This window comes from Chaetodon trifascialis, chromosome 15, assembly GCF_039877785.1.
Source record: "Chaetodon trifascialis isolate fChaTrf1 chromosome 15, fChaTrf1.hap1, whole genome shotgun sequence".
In the NCBI taxonomy this organism is placed as follows: domain Eukaryota; kingdom Metazoa; phylum Chordata; class Actinopteri; order Chaetodontiformes; family Chaetodontidae; genus Chaetodon; species Chaetodon trifascialis.
Window position 1 is genome coordinate 15,214,367 of NC_092070.1, and position 15,192 is coordinate 15,229,558.

The following is a 15,192-nucleotide window of genomic DNA, read 5'->3' on the forward strand; positions in this document are numbered from 1 at the left end:
TCTAAGAACACTGTGATGCAAAAACGCTGACAAAGTGGCCAAAATGTTCTGCCAGCCTTCTGTGATAAAACACCAGAAGAGAAACGAAATCTGGATGAATCACTTTGATGGAAAAGACAGGGGAGAGCCAAGATGTTGGGATAGGGGGAGAGAATATGGTGTCATTGAAAGTGCAGAAGGAGGTGGGCTGGGGGTGAGGGAGGAGTTACAGGAATGCTGGGATGATAGAGTCTGAATACATAAAAACTCATTAGGAATTCTGTATGCCTCTCTCCTTTTGTTGCTTTCCAAACCTTTCTGCCTCTCTTTCTGTTTCTCTTTGCACCTTTAATGAATACTCAACCATCCCTAAACAGCTGGCAAGACTCTTATCTTTACACCATTCTCATTTGCTGTGGCCTTCCTATGCCGAGGCATGCTGACAACACAAAAACAACCATGTAAATAAGTTTTAAAGATACCAATGACAGCGATGGACCAAAGTGCAAAAGCAGTTCAAGAGAATGAAACAAGGGGGAAAGGGAGAGCAGGAAAAAGAAAGAGATGACTGAGATCTGCTCCTTCTCCTCCCTCAGGCTAATCCTATTTAAAGTTGCCTTTTTCATTACCCCGCCACTGAACAGGACAGGCTTGTACAGTACAGGGCCTGCACAGACCCGTTCTCTTTTTTTGGGTCCGTAGCATGAAAAAGGAAAGAGGGAGAGAAACAGAAGAGGGGGAATAAATAAATAAAGGTGCATTTGGACAAATGCAAAGTGGCATGAGATGGAAAGAAACACAGTGAATGTGTTCTTTTCCCATCCTTGGCCAGCAGAAGGAAAACAAGTCAGGCCCAGGGTAGACGGGCAACATTTTTAGCTTTCTAATAAACGGAGGGAGAAGCACAAACTGAACCCCTATTCAGACTAACTGCTGAGAGGACAGACAGGAAAAAAAACTTGGCATGAGACAATGTTTCTTACACACAATGTGGTGAATGTCTCCTGACCGGAGCGAGCCCTGACGGGATGACCTTTCCAGGGATACAACGCCTCTCAGCCCCCCTTGCCCGCGGCTGGAACCGCATGGAAAAACGGCCCCCAATGAAACCCTGCCCACCACGCCTGAACGTCCCTCTCCCCGTCTGTATGCTCATTTTGTCCACAGTGTCATGAGGGGGACACGGACAAAGTCGCATGGATCACGACATTCCAGGAATAGCTGAATCGAGCCATATAATGTCTTTTCCGTCGTCGTCAGTGTCTCTCTGCACGTCCCTGTCGCTGTGATCACAGACAGAGCTCCTATTGAGGATGATAGACCCTGACTGTCTGGCTGACGGAGGGACAGACAAGCTTGAATGCAGACAGACAGACAGACAGACAGACACACAGTGTTGTGCTGTATATCAGAACTTGACTCTCTTACCACAATATGAGTCAGCATTTCTGCCCATAAACCCCATGCCCTGGATGCAGTATCCTGTGCCCTACAATGGCCGTCTTGTCAGCGCAGCCTTACTGTCCCTACTCCAAGACTGAAAGAGGAGGTCAGAGAGTCTTCTTATCCATGATGAAATCTCCCTGACCTGTGCCAGTGTTGAGGCAGGCGGGGTTGGTATTTGTTTTATTACTCCACTGCTCTATTAAGGCGGCATCTTTAAAAGCCTGCGTGAGGAGCAGGAGAGAAAACAATGTTCCAGTGCCCATGGCCGGGCAAGATCACAATGATTAAAGAGAAGAGACAACAGAGTGCAGAGAAGCACAAACACAGCCCGAGTGTTCCGGGCTATCCTGTTTATCCCCCGCTTGTCTCTTACTCTTACAGAACAGAGCACATAACTCCCATACCTCCAAAAAAAGAGCTGTGCACCGGCTAACAGTCTGTAGTGTAAATACAGCAGAAATACGGCTCCACTCCAGCCACGGTGTCTCCTCTGATCCTGAACAGAAGGACATGTTTTCGAGCTATCGATGCCAGCAAGCCTCTGAGAACAGTGCAACCCCCTTTTCTTTGTCACCTCGTCTCCCCCAGGCTCCCTGCTTCCAGAACAGACAAAGGGCCAAACAAACAGAGAGCGGAGAAATAGCTGTGCAGCAGCCGGTGACACTCAGACATTCTCAAGGTACAGGAGACTGTTCCTCCCTCTCTCTCTCTCTCTCTCTCTCTCTCTCTCTCTCTCTCTCTCTCTCTCTCTCTCCGTCTGTCTTATATCTTGGCAGGAGCATCCCTGTCTAGTCGACCCTTCAACAGATGTCCTGGCTAGAGGTGCCAACAACGCTCCCTCCCTGTCCTCTCGCTCCTTCTCTTCCTCCCTCCCGCTGTCCTGGCACAGCCACCCTGGCCTCTCGCCAAACATGGGATAGAGTGATGAGGAGAGAGGGTGGTGATCGACTGTAATGGAAGGAGAGAGGCGAGGGGGTGGCGGAGGTAAGGTGGCCACTATCTGGGTGCTGGCCAAGGAGGCCCAGAGGAGGGGGGTAGAATGAAATGAAGAGGAGCTGTGAGGAGAAAGGGAGTGAGGTAGGAAAGGAGCGTGAAGGAAGGCAGGTTAACCTTGCCTCACATATGATTTACTTACCTGGTGAGAGGGAAAGTGGTGGAGATTTGTGTGTGAACGTGGGTGTGTTGCAATAATAAAATGAGGTGATTATGATACACATATTGTGTGTTTAAGCTTGCAATGCCATGATGATTCAGAGTGATTATTGCAGGCATGCTTTTTAGCAAGTCAACAAGCATGCAGGCAATTTTTTGCGTGGGAGTGTGTTTGTGTGTCTTACCTTAACGGTGCGGTGGTGCTTGCGGGAGGGGTGACAGCGCATGTTGCTTGTGTTGCAGCAGCCCGTGCAGCGCTTCACCTCCACACAGGGGGGCCATATCAGGAAGTTGGCAGACGTGGGATCCACCTGGCTCCTGGGGATCTCGTAGATCACCGTCCGCGTCTTACACACCGCCGGGACCGCCTCCTCTACTGGAAGATAGACAGGGGAGAGGGAGGAGTCAAGTTAAGGGCCTGCATGAGAGCGCAGTGACACATTTTCCAAAATGCTTGCGCGTGCTGATGTATTGTTGTAATCCGTCCTCTTCACTCCCAGCTGCTTCACGCATTCCTTCACTGCTCATTATTTGATGACTCACTTGATGTGGGAGCTGTTCGTCTTACCTCAGATCACACCCAACCTCCTTTAAGGCTGTTAAGGAGACAAGCGATCCAAAAAGCTGATCTCATATCAGCTAAGGAGCTTTGGGATCAACTCAGTGAGACAGAAAGAGACTGCGCCTTTGTTCAGAGCCTCACTGGGGTTAATGCAGCGTGACTAGGCCAGAAAACCTTTATGTCCGCCAGTGGGAAATCTAATAATGGCCTTTGACCCCGCTGGCCGTAGAGAAAAGAGAAAGGCAGTAAGCATTCATTTCAGATTTAATGCTCTGACAGGCACTCAAACCTTAAGATGTGACAGAGAGCTTACAGTAAGATACCAGTATGTCGTAAAGATGATCTGTGCATCATGTACAGAACTTGAGGGCTTTTGTGGACGGCTGCCAAAACGGTATACTGTATCGTACACTTATGATACAGCGCACATACATGAAATACGACCAGCCACTTTATCCTGCGGTGCTTTAAACACTGCGCTGTTAGGAGAGATGTGAAGAACACGCAGCCCGTCACACACACACTACATGGTATTCTCCACGCCTCGATCAGATATCGTACCGCGTGGCGTTTTATGAAGAAATCTGACTTAGAGCCCAGGCGAGCTGCAACTTGAGCCCTGAATGCCTGGAATTTCCACGCTCAAGGATATATTTCTCTCCTGACGCGTGTGTCTTAGATGTGCAAGCCTCTGGCCAATTAAAAGGCTTCATGTCAGACGTCCTCGTCAACCTCACACACCAGTCTCGCTTCTCATGATTCCTTGATTGCCATAAATACTGGGTAGATGTCTTCATTAGGGTTCCTTTTATCCACAAAAAAACGCAGTATAAAAGCCACTAACTATTAGCTTTGTTCGAAATTAGTGTAAAGTGATCGGTTTCATCTCCTGGGAACTCATATTTAAGATCGAGGTTATTTTCAGGGCATCATGACACAGAATAAGCTGCGCCAAGTTGTGCTGTATATAGTGCCAGATGTAATCATGATGCAACCTCTGAGCTGCACGGTGAAGTGTACAGTGTTCATTCAGTCTTACCGATGCTCCTCTTGCGCCGGCTGTGGAGCTGCGAGCTCTTCAGGTCATTGTAGTAACCAGGATGACGGGAGTAGTTCTTATGGTGATTGTGGTGCTTGTGGTGCTTGGGCTCCTCGATGACATCATTTCCCGTACCTCGTCAAAACAGAAGCCAGCCATATTAATAATGTCACACACAAAAAGGGAGAAGATAAAGAGCTTATTCAACCAATAAACCAAGCAAGAGTCTGTTAACCATCGCTGCAGCTTTAACTGTGTTGAATGTCTACGGTAAGTGGCTTGCTAGCTCTCACCAGAAGGCTGCATGTGATCATATACCCCTTCCACAACAAACAATGTGTCGGTTAGTCACACGACCATAGTAAGATGGTAACTTCCTACTGGTTTGTGCAGTATGTAACACATGCTTTGACTCCCTGGAGGGCTTAGGGTTTCCTTCAGCGTGCTAGCTGGCAGGCGGCGGGCAAGGGCGACTACTGATGATGACACAAATTGAGGTAAACAGTCCAGAGTACACAGGGTACAGGCAGGAGACACCGTTTTACACAGACCTCTGTGTAATTGCAAGCTTTGTGTGTCAGCCTTGCTCACTCATTTGGCTGAACTTTCCCAGCAGGAATAAAGTATCTAGACGCAGGTGAGTCAGCATGCTCCTTCAAAAACAACCAGCTTTCACAGAAACACAGGCGGCTAAAGTGGTCATTTGACAGGTGGTACTCAGCCACCATTATCCCTTCACCTAATTAGTGGTTTCGTGTCTCTCATTTACCTGAAAATGTTTGCTTTTTCAATCATTCAGTGGCTTGGAAAAGTACATGTTTTGTTATGCTGCATTGGTAGCTTCTTAAAGCTCCCAAACTCCAGTCTAATATAGCCAGCTCAGCTTATCCACAGTCATGGTCATCTGATAAAGCTTGCTTGTTTTGGTCTCCACCCAGAATATGAGGTGGATTACAGAAGAGTGCCAGTGCAGCAATAAAACGATAAAGCTTGTTCGCAGGATACTGCCCTTTCCCAAAGAGCAGAGTCTGAGAGTGTTTGCTAAGTGGGTGGGTCAACCTGTCTGTAGGTACAGCACACCCACCCGCCAGGCTAATACAATCCTACACCTGTGCACTTAACATAAACACACGACTGACAACTACACAAACTACTCCTATTATCCTCCATAACATGCTAAAACCCAATGTACACCGACACAACAGAGCTTAGCCACGGGCAAACACATTCCACTCCTCCAGCTCCTTTGTGCTGTGACCAGAGTCATCTGAAGGGATTTCCTCTACCTATGCATGGTCCACCTCTGGGATTGGTTGTTTATTTGCTTTTGGATACCTTCTTTTTGCAGGTCGGCCGCTCAGTGAGAGTGGAGGGAATTTCCTCCTAGCCTGTCATGCAGTCAGACAACCAGTCAGACCCGGAACCAAAGGTCCACAGAAAGGAAGTGTTGGCTGCAGCTGAGGCCTGGAGTTAAGCAAAGGGCTGAGCTATTAGTCTACCAGGCCAGTATATCAACTATACAGAGACACACACATACACTCCAGTGCATGACATATAGCTGGAAGCACACGCCTACATTGTCAGCACTGTCAGGTGGACTCATTGTGACAGCTGGCAACAGCCTTTTAACACTGCGGGTCACTGACAGAGCTCCCACTGTGCCACCTCTCCTCCTCACTCTACCACACCTATCCCTCGCATCATCTCCCCCTGTCAGAGGAGGATGGGAGTGAGGGAGGCCATCACACCCGTGGCCACCCTGACACTTTGTGGCAAAGCTGACAGGAGAAAGGGCGCTAGGACATAAAGAAGTCTTTTATAGACTGCAGAGTCCTATTTTCAGTGCAATAAAAAGGCCTTTCTGTTGTTTTTTCTTTACACTGAAAAGAACAAGTGAAACAGGGAAAGAAGGCAATCAGGGTGATCACGCAGGTAGATGCAGGAAAAAATTAGGGAAAAATAAAGAGAGGAGGGATAAGAAGAGAAAGCTGGAGGCCCATGGAGAACTGCAGTGAGGGGTTTGCTCCTCTGGTGGTTCCAGGTGGCTGAGAAGTAATACCCGCATGGAGCGTCGTCACACTGAGACAAGAGGACAGGAGATAGTCTCTCACCATGAGTCAGGCTTTCATGACTTGCAAATTACTGCCCCCATTAGCTGAGTGCCTCTGCTCCCTCCCTTTACTCCTCCTCCTCTCTTTCTTTTGTCCTCTGTTTGTACAAATAGCCAACATGTTGTTGACTTGTTGTAATAAGTGCCTCCATAATTCTCTCTCTCCTCCTTCTTTCTGTGTTGTCAACAGTTCCATGGCTGAAGTGTTAGTTTAGGTTCATGTGGGCAAAAGGTCCCCGCTGTGGGTGTGAAAGCAGGTAGGAAGCACAATAACTATGTTTTTGAGGCAGTGCAGGTTCAGAGGAAGTGCTGCCAACTCTACCGGACGTAAACACACTGCCAGCTTGTCAGAAACAAAGCAGATTGCACAACTTTCAGTGTGAAGTGTGGCAGGAACACAACCTCCAGAATCCTCCTCCACCTCTGCCCCATGCCAAGAGTCAGGTTCCCTTCTCTGTCAAAGTCCTTCACAGAGAGAGATAAGAGCAGGCAGGCTGGGGGGCCGCCGAAGGAGCGAGACAGGGATAGAGAAGAGGAAAAGCGAGGAGAGGAGCACCTCAGGGGCCAGACAGCCATCTGCAGACTTCAGCAGGGTCATCTCATCTGTCAGTCAGGGCTGAAGACACCTTCCTTGCAGGACGTGTGCACATAGACACACAAAAACAAATGCAAGCCTGCGCTGAGCAAAGCAGCGCTAAATGAAACACACAGCCGCTAGATAAGCCCTGCAGGCCTTCCCAGTCATCCTGACAGATACGTCCTTCCGGGCTGAATTACAAAGTCATCCCTCCAGTGACGGAGATCTCAGATACTGACAACCAAGCCCTACACAGGGGTAAAACAGCACTACAAAAACAATCTGTCTAGATCAATAAAATGGAAAAACTAAATAATTGCACCCTTCAAACGCAATATCAAACACAGCATCAGCAGTGCACCATCCAGGTGCCAGTGTGTAAAGGCTTAAACAAACAACTCATATTAGCCCTTCCTTTTACCTCCCCTTGCTGACATGCTATGCCATGTACAGTTTGGCCTATACTGGCAGCTTTACTGTCCCGGCCATCCGCAACAAAAGCTCTGAAAATACTCCTCTGGCTGGCGTCAAAGCTCTTTTAACTGGCTGGTCTGGGCCGCCAAGCCGGCCCTCAGACAGATTTATGTCCTCGTAATAATAATCAGCCTACTACTGTTACCCTGCGAAACATTCCTCTGTTTGAAGAAAGACATGTTAATTCAATTATAAACACCTCTTGTCATGCTAGAGGCACTCCGGGGATCTATTCTGGGCTTGGCGCAAAGTGGAGTGATCACTGGTGTGGAGCTCAGGTTGGTTTGATTATGAAATAATAAGTTAAACACACTAATGATGCAGGGATATTAGTCCTCATACATCCATCAGCTTGGTGGTTATACAGATGAATACTTGAGACTTGAGTGAAAGACCAGCCCCTGTCCCATGTTGCTTTGCTGAATGTTAGTTTTGAAGTTACTAATGAGCTATGACCAGTGAGCTAACTTACATCACTTTGGCCTGTTAAAGCAAATTTAGTAATTAACCTATTTCCATCAACATAACTTCAGGGGAGAGCCTTGAATTTGATATATGGCCAGAGCCTGTGTAAATAGAGGCTCATGTGAAGGCAAACAGCTTCTTCCAGCGCACCCCTGTAACTTAATCTAAGACAGTCTGAGACAGACCGTTCCCCCACCACAGAAGAAGCAGCACCTCCAAGAACCAGAAGCTGAAGAAGCCTGTCTGACCTGCGAGCCCCTGTCTCTCTTTACAGGGCAACATATGTGGCAGTCTGGTTGCTATAAAGTCCATTTATTGCAGCAGCTGAAAGAATATGCACAAATAAATGTTGGCCAGTGAAAGTCCATCTTTGTCACATGTTTACAGTAGATGCATCAATCACAGCTACCGTGCTATCACACACACCAGGGCTGCACCTCAGGAGCCATAACTTTACTGATTCCCTGCTGAATCTAATTTGCAGAATGAGCCAAAACAACAGGAATTCATGTTTGATCACTCAGTCCACTTAACCAGCAGGACTGGCGAAGTCTCTACATGCTATTTCATCAAATGTCATGCAAACCCCAGCTTCTGCCTAGTGGATCCAGCATATTATCAGTCGTTTCTGTTATTGATTATTACACACAAGTACTATTTGAAAAGGTAAAGAACATATTGCAATTTTAATGGGCAACAAGGGCTGAAGGTTTCCCACTCGTTTTCTGTAGATATGACCTTTGAAAGAATTTATGCCATAGTTAGTTGACTTTACCCTTAAGCCATCACATGTTGTCTCACTGAGGCAAAAATACATGGACAGTCCCCATGCCAGGTGATATTCAGGTGACTACCAAGAAGGCTATCTTTGAAGATGATTTCATTGTACAGCATAATTTCCCAGCCAACAAAGGCATACTGCTGATGTAATCATGGTGCAGCTGTTTCAGAACCACCCTTCGCTGTGTGTTGTAACAGACACAATAGCAGCCTCGCGTGTGATCAACATCCAGGGCTTCAGGATTTAAAATGTTACCCAGGTCTACAGATAGAAATATCAAGAGGCAGAATTTACCTACGGAGTCAATGTCCAGTAGCCGCTGGAGGTCGCTGATGCTGTGGATTTCACTGTGGGACAGTCTGTCTATCAGCTCCTGAGGAAACTCCACTTCCTTTAGGGGGCGGAGGGGCAAAGAAATCAAACAAGAGATGAAGGTTAGTGATGAGTCGGGTCAGTGGCAAGACGTGTAATTGTTTGTCTGTATAAATAAACGCGCAGGGTTTGAACAACCAAGATCAACTTCGCAACTATGTGCCAACAGCAGCTAGCAGATCTGGACCATTGCCATACGTTCCCCTCACGCGTGCAGGTGGTGCCGAACCCCCTTGAGAAATTATGCAATTTAAGTAGGTTTTGCCTTGCAAAGGAGCAAAGTTGCTGGCCTGGAGGATAATACATCATACATTTTTGTAAGCATCCTCTGGTTAGTTCGGCGCCCAGCTAATTCTAGAGTAAGCACCATTTCCCTGTTAAATAGCTATTTTTAAAAAATGATTTCCGTTGCCTGTATGTGGTAAACGGGACAATGATTGTGGGAAATCTATCATTAAAAATGAAATTGTGTTAATACAATTACTGCTTTGAGTATTAACTGGGTGTTAAATTAATAAATATATCCCAGTGAGCTCAGAAACGGCTTGAATTCAACAGTTTCTTTTCTAAATGAAATTTCGAACAATACGTCTGTCCGTGTGAACGGCATCTCGCCACACTTTGCACTTGTTGCGGTCTTGCAAGCGCCTCAAGTCGAGCGAACCGCGCAGCCTTACAGGAACAGTGGCTATTTATATCGCCCGGAGCGGTTCCCATGAAAGCGCTCAGCCCAACCAAAACGTTTGCCCAGCGTTGGCTCAAGCCACAAACACATTTGGCACAAAAGCCAAAAATAACTGCGATATGCGTCCAAGTGCGGACGCGATGTTTGTTCTCAAAAGCGCGCAGTCACTGGCCCTCATGGTGACTGGAGCTGATATGCTGTTTGGTTCACTCTCGAAAAATGAATTCACATACTTACTCTGTTCTTAAAATAGCCTCTTAGTCTAAACCCTCTTTTTATTTTTTTGGAATAGACACGTTGGATCAGTCATAGGTTCATTCACATGAAGAATGGCTTTAAATTATGTGCGCTGCGTGATCATAATCTTATCTTCTAGCCTAATTACAGGCTTTAAATCAACAGTTGGAGCTATTGCTCTGTAGTTTTCTTTCTCAGGGCATCAAGTTGTGGTGTAGGGTGTTGGAGAAATGCGCACTCTGAGGGAACTTTGCACCCTCACAGGAATAAAACCCCGCACCAACTGAGTATGACATGGAACCAGAGGGACCCAGCCCCGTCCCTCCCTGGCTGTGCGGAGTCCTGGTAACTTTACCTCAGAGGTGGCCAGCAGCAGGTACGACGTCCACAGCAGGAAGGAACAAAGTGCGGCTCTCATCTCCCTTTAATTTAGATTTAACCCCGTACAAGAAAAATGTGCTATTCTGTAGGAGCCGCAGAATCGCTCCTGGCCCCGCAGGATCCACAACCATCCCCTCGGGGAGAGAAACCGGGGTGTCTGAGCGGCTCAGCGGGCTCTGTCAGACTCCGTGCAGCACTTGCTTGTGACTGTGAAACGCTGAAGACGCTGGAAGTTGACTCTTATTCACATTTGACCGCGTCCTCTTGAACAAGCTCTGCGCGGCAGCTCGGCATAGCTCCTCAGGCGCAAGTGGGACATTCCCAAGAGACAAGTCTGACGCGCATTGCACTTGTCCTTCACCCACTAACAAATAGGCTTCACACTTCAGCCAAGTTTACTGATATCTCTTGATTTATCTGTTAGAATCAGACAGAAGTTAGACGCACGGCTATTTCTTTCTATGATAGTGTTTAATAGTCCTAAAAGAATATATTCCAAACGAGAAGATCCTCTCAGAAAATCACAAGGGGGGAAAGTTGTCCGTTCGTGCTATCCAGAGCCTCTCTTGCAGCAGTCTGCACAGGTCCTTGGCTGTGTGGGACTCTGAAGTGAATGGAGTCAGAGCGCCTCTGAGCCGCTGGATATAGAGCGCCAGTAGCTCTGTGCCCGTTGCGCCTCCCCTCGCGTTTCAGTGATCGTGCATCTATTCAGCGAGGGGAGCTGGTTGGCTGGTTAGATGACTTAAGACTCAAGAGCATGTCCCCATCCCCCTTCAGCCCGCGTGTGTGTGTGTGCGTGTGTGTGTGTGTGTGTGTGTGTGTGTGTGTGTGTGTGTGTGTGTGTGTGTGTGTGTGTGTGTGTGTGTGTGTGTGTGTGTGTGCGCGCCCATCAACAGAGAGCCCATTCAGAGATTCAGGCTGTAATCGATATTGATTATCACTGATTGGAAAGGACGCAAAACTGACCAATAACTATGGATAAACTGAGATAAAAAGGATGAGGATGCACACGAAGATTAATCGTCATTCTTCACTGTTAACAGTCAGGATCGTGGTTGTAAGTGAACAGTTCAGTGTGTATGAAATCACTCAGACATTTAATGATTATCAGGATGTAAGCAAAATTGGACAATGTAGACAAAAAAAATGATGATGATTGTTATGGTAGTGACGAGGGTGGTGACTCATGATGTCTCACGATGATGAGACAGTAACACAGGCGCTCTTTGTGCATTTGAGTTTAAGGCCAAACAACCCAGTTATGTATTATGTCTGGACATGTACTACTCATTAGAAACAAAGAAATATGCTTGCAAATTTGCCATAAAGCAAGAAAAATGGTCAGCAATGGTGACATATGACGGTGACAATGACCCAGTACCATCTTAACCATTTAACACCTGTGCGTGTGGACATGATTTTGGGACACAGGAAGCAACTACTTCACAGCAGGTTAACAACAGACTGGTCCTAACTTGCTGTGAGGAAGCTGGAGGCTGAGCGGTGCTGTGCTGGGAGGTCTGGGAGAAGAGCCCGGGGGCCTGATAAACGAGACATACCTACAAGAGCAGAGACGCAGACAAGCGTGCACACACATTATCAGCCAGAGGTGACAATCAGCAGGGAACCATAGGTCAGCAAACCAGGTGGTCTGCCCTCCACCTTGTCCATTCAACTGGATCGTATAGCAGCGCAAGGCCAGCCTAAGGGCGTTGTGGCTGGAAACACTGCATGGAGAAAGCACTGCAGCAGCTGGTGGACTAATTAATGTAACTATTTTAATAAACCTATGAAATTCATATTTTATAATAAATGTCTCTCTGCTAAAGCCATTTATGTGACACATTGCTCCTGTTGAAGCTTCTTTTTTTTATTTTATTTTTTTTTTTTAATTTACCCTATTAACACTGCATGAGTAAGCGTATGCATTAAAGTAGGTGATGCTATGGCAAAATGACTAACACTGGCCGGTGAGAGGCAGGTTCATCATCATCAGGTTCATGGTATGCAACAGTGTCGTCATGGTTATGCCACGGGTCAGCCTCCCTGCCTGGATGCACACGCTCACAAAGAAGCATGAATCATGCTTCTTGGAGGTGAACACTTCACATCGTGGTGGGAAAGTGGGAGTTAGAGGAAGAGGTGCGAGGGCAGGCCACACAGTGGGAGAGTGATTGTTTTCAATGTGATTGACTGATGATTTATTTCTCTCCTTTATTTTAATGTGTCTTTTGTGTTTCGCTTTAAGCCAGATTATGAATGGAGAAAACTTGAGTTTGAGACACAAGTGCACATGTAAATTGAAGAAGATGGTAGAGGTGGTGAGAGGAAGATAAAAAGAAAAGGGGGAGGGAGAAAAGAATCATTGCACTGACACTTTAGAGGCAGAAGAAGAAATTAAAACAACAGGAGCAGAAATCCCTCTCTCCCTCCTTCTTTTCTGCGTGAGCTATTAGGCAACATGTTTACTGGCAACTGAGGTCTGTGTACCTAACAACATTAACCCCATTAAATGGTTTTATAGATGCTGGTGCACAGTAAATCAAGCCATAAAGACACTGTGGAGAGGACGTTCTCTGACTGAGGTGATGACTCCCGTTGCCCCCCCAGGCCACACATAGTTCCCAGTGAGTGAAGTGTCGGAAAAAAAGGGGAAATTTTCTAAGAATGTGGTGGATATGAGTTGCATTGCCTTTGGGGGATTGGAGTGTGGATCAGGATGAAGTCTGTCTGTTCTTATCATCTATTTCCACAGTGAGCGGGGGTGCTCCTTTTGAGGAGTCTTGACCTTGAGAGCACAAATATCTTTAAGCTGGGACAGGACGGTTTTAGTTTTTGGGTAAACTGCAGTTGAGCTCAGTGCCAGATCAGTTTTACAGTCAGAATAACTAATGAAGATTAAGGAGAAAGAATATGAGATGTTATAATGAAATTTGTCCCATGTTATATACAGTGCCTGTCCAGACTTTAATCCAAAAACATTTATATATAACAATAAAACACTGACAGGGACCATTTTACTGCATAATGAGTACTTTCACTTCTCATACTGTGTGTGCATTTTGCAGATCATACATACACTGAGTGCAGGACTTGTATTTTCACAGTTTGGTACTCATATTTTTATTTAAGTAATGTGAATACTTCTTCACCCACTGCCTATATGTGTCTGAAAAAATGTCTTTTCTGTCATAAACTATTAATATCTACAGTGTGATATAGTCCTGACACCTTCTGGATATGCTCAAAGCAAATGACTCGATATCTCATTACAGTAAGTGTTATAACACAAACATTATCATCCGTAACCCAATCTCAACTTGACCCCAGTGAACTGTGAACATGCAAAGAAAGAAAAGAACCTCACTCTTCAGCATGCAGGGAATCATAAAAAGATAGCAGAGCTGAAAATAGAAACTCAGTATACTGATAGCCACATATTCACCATCAGTTATGATACGTGAAACTCTTACGTTTCCATTCCAGTGAAAGCTATTATATATTTTCCACTGGGCATCCCCAGTCTATTACACCTCATCATGTGGATTACTGACTGGATTGCCTTGCAACAGAGAAACAAACACAGATTTTAACCTGGTGTCTCCCCTAGCACCACCCAGCCACATCATGAGCATGCATGAGTCATGGACACAAGGAGCAAGTCCTACCGAGTGATCTCCTCCCCCCTCCTCGGGGGAGAATTAGCCTCCACTAACTGAAGACCCGACTAGCTCATCAGTGTCTATGATGACAAAGTCGATTCCGTTAGTGGGTTGTGTGTTGGTGTTTTTAGTGTGAAGCTGTGTCTTACTTGACACGAGCTTGTGTCTTGTAATAGGCCCATTAGAAACAGTGGTAACATTTATGGTTGGGTTACTCATACACACACGCACACACACACACGGGTAAGTAATTCAGGTGAAATTTCCTAGGAGCAAAGGTGCATTCCAGAGGCTGGTAGTGATATAGATTGGACTTGGAAATTATCCAGAGCAGAGTGCATATCCAGGGCAACCTCCTCACATAAACAAGCAGCCGCGCATTGCGCACATACACACATTCACACTGAGAAAGGCTCAAACACACACTCTCACTGCATGTTCACTTGAATATTAAGCAGTGGAGGGAGGCCAAGTACAGCAGCCTCTGTACAACTGAACCTAGACGCTCTTTTATAGGGACGATTACTGGCAACCATTTACAGGCCTTCATCTCCCTAACATGCACAGCAACCTGAATGAAGTGCTCTGTGGGGCCTCCCAGCACCCCTCTGGACCCCTTTTCCTTTAAGGCACTATAGGTGTGCAGGCATTTAGAGGGCACAATGCCCGACTGCTCTTTCATAGGTCTCAACCGCGTAGTCAGGATCACCCCTGGGCTCAAAAATGACGCCACATGTACATATAAATGCACAAAGCTGCTGGTACAAGGTATGCAAGGCAAACGTCCAGCTGCAACACATTATACGTTACAGCAGCACACTTGAGTTGTTAAGGGACTGCGGCATCCTCTCGGTGTGATCCCCAGATCTGTCAAACTGCGGTCTGCTCTTGTCATAACTCTGCCTTGACTTTTTCACTCTGTACACCTCCATGAAAGCCATCCTAAGAAGGCTAGAAAATAGGTGTTCGGTGTGAAGGAGAAATGGCACAGAGGAGAGAAAATACTGGGAACACGCTGGAAGAAATCCCAGCATGTGTTTGTATGTGTGTGTTTTTGCAGCCTCAGCATCCAGTTCCAGCGGGTTCCAGGGTCTGACCCCGTCGTTTAGGACAGAGATGGACTCCTGACCGCAGCCTGCAACCACAACAGTGCGGAGGAAGCAGTAAACTGCAAGCCTCAGCTCCAGGTGTTGAAAAGCAATCCCACTCAGAGGTATGAATGCATGCATGCATTTTCTCATGCAATCACACACAGACTGTAAATAAGGGA

The 15,192-nt window shown here is 46.5% G+C and overlaps 1 protein-coding gene across 2 annotated transcripts in view; it reads right to left on the reverse strand.

The window, feature by feature from the left end:
- pdgfab (platelet-derived growth factor alpha polypeptide b) overlaps positions 1–10,875 on the reverse strand; it is a 20,734-nt gene extending 9,859 nt beyond the window's left edge. Inside the window, exons 1-4 of one of the 2 annotated variants that reach the window (XM_070981825.1) lie at positions 10,235–10,875; positions 8,880–8,976; positions 4,179–4,313; positions 2,763–2,953 (exon numbers count right to left, since the gene is read on the reverse strand). In XM_070981825.1, coding sequence (XP_070837926.1) covers positions 2,763–2,953; positions 4,179–4,313; positions 8,880–8,976; positions 10,235–10,297 — 486 coding nt within the window. In that variant the 5' untranslated portion in view covers positions 10,298–10,875. The remainder of the gene's footprint in view (positions 1–2,762; positions 2,954–4,178; positions 4,314–8,879; positions 8,977–10,234) is intronic. The other variant, XM_070981826.1, reaches the window with a different exon arrangement.
- Positions 10,876–15,192: the final 4,317 nt, after the last annotated feature.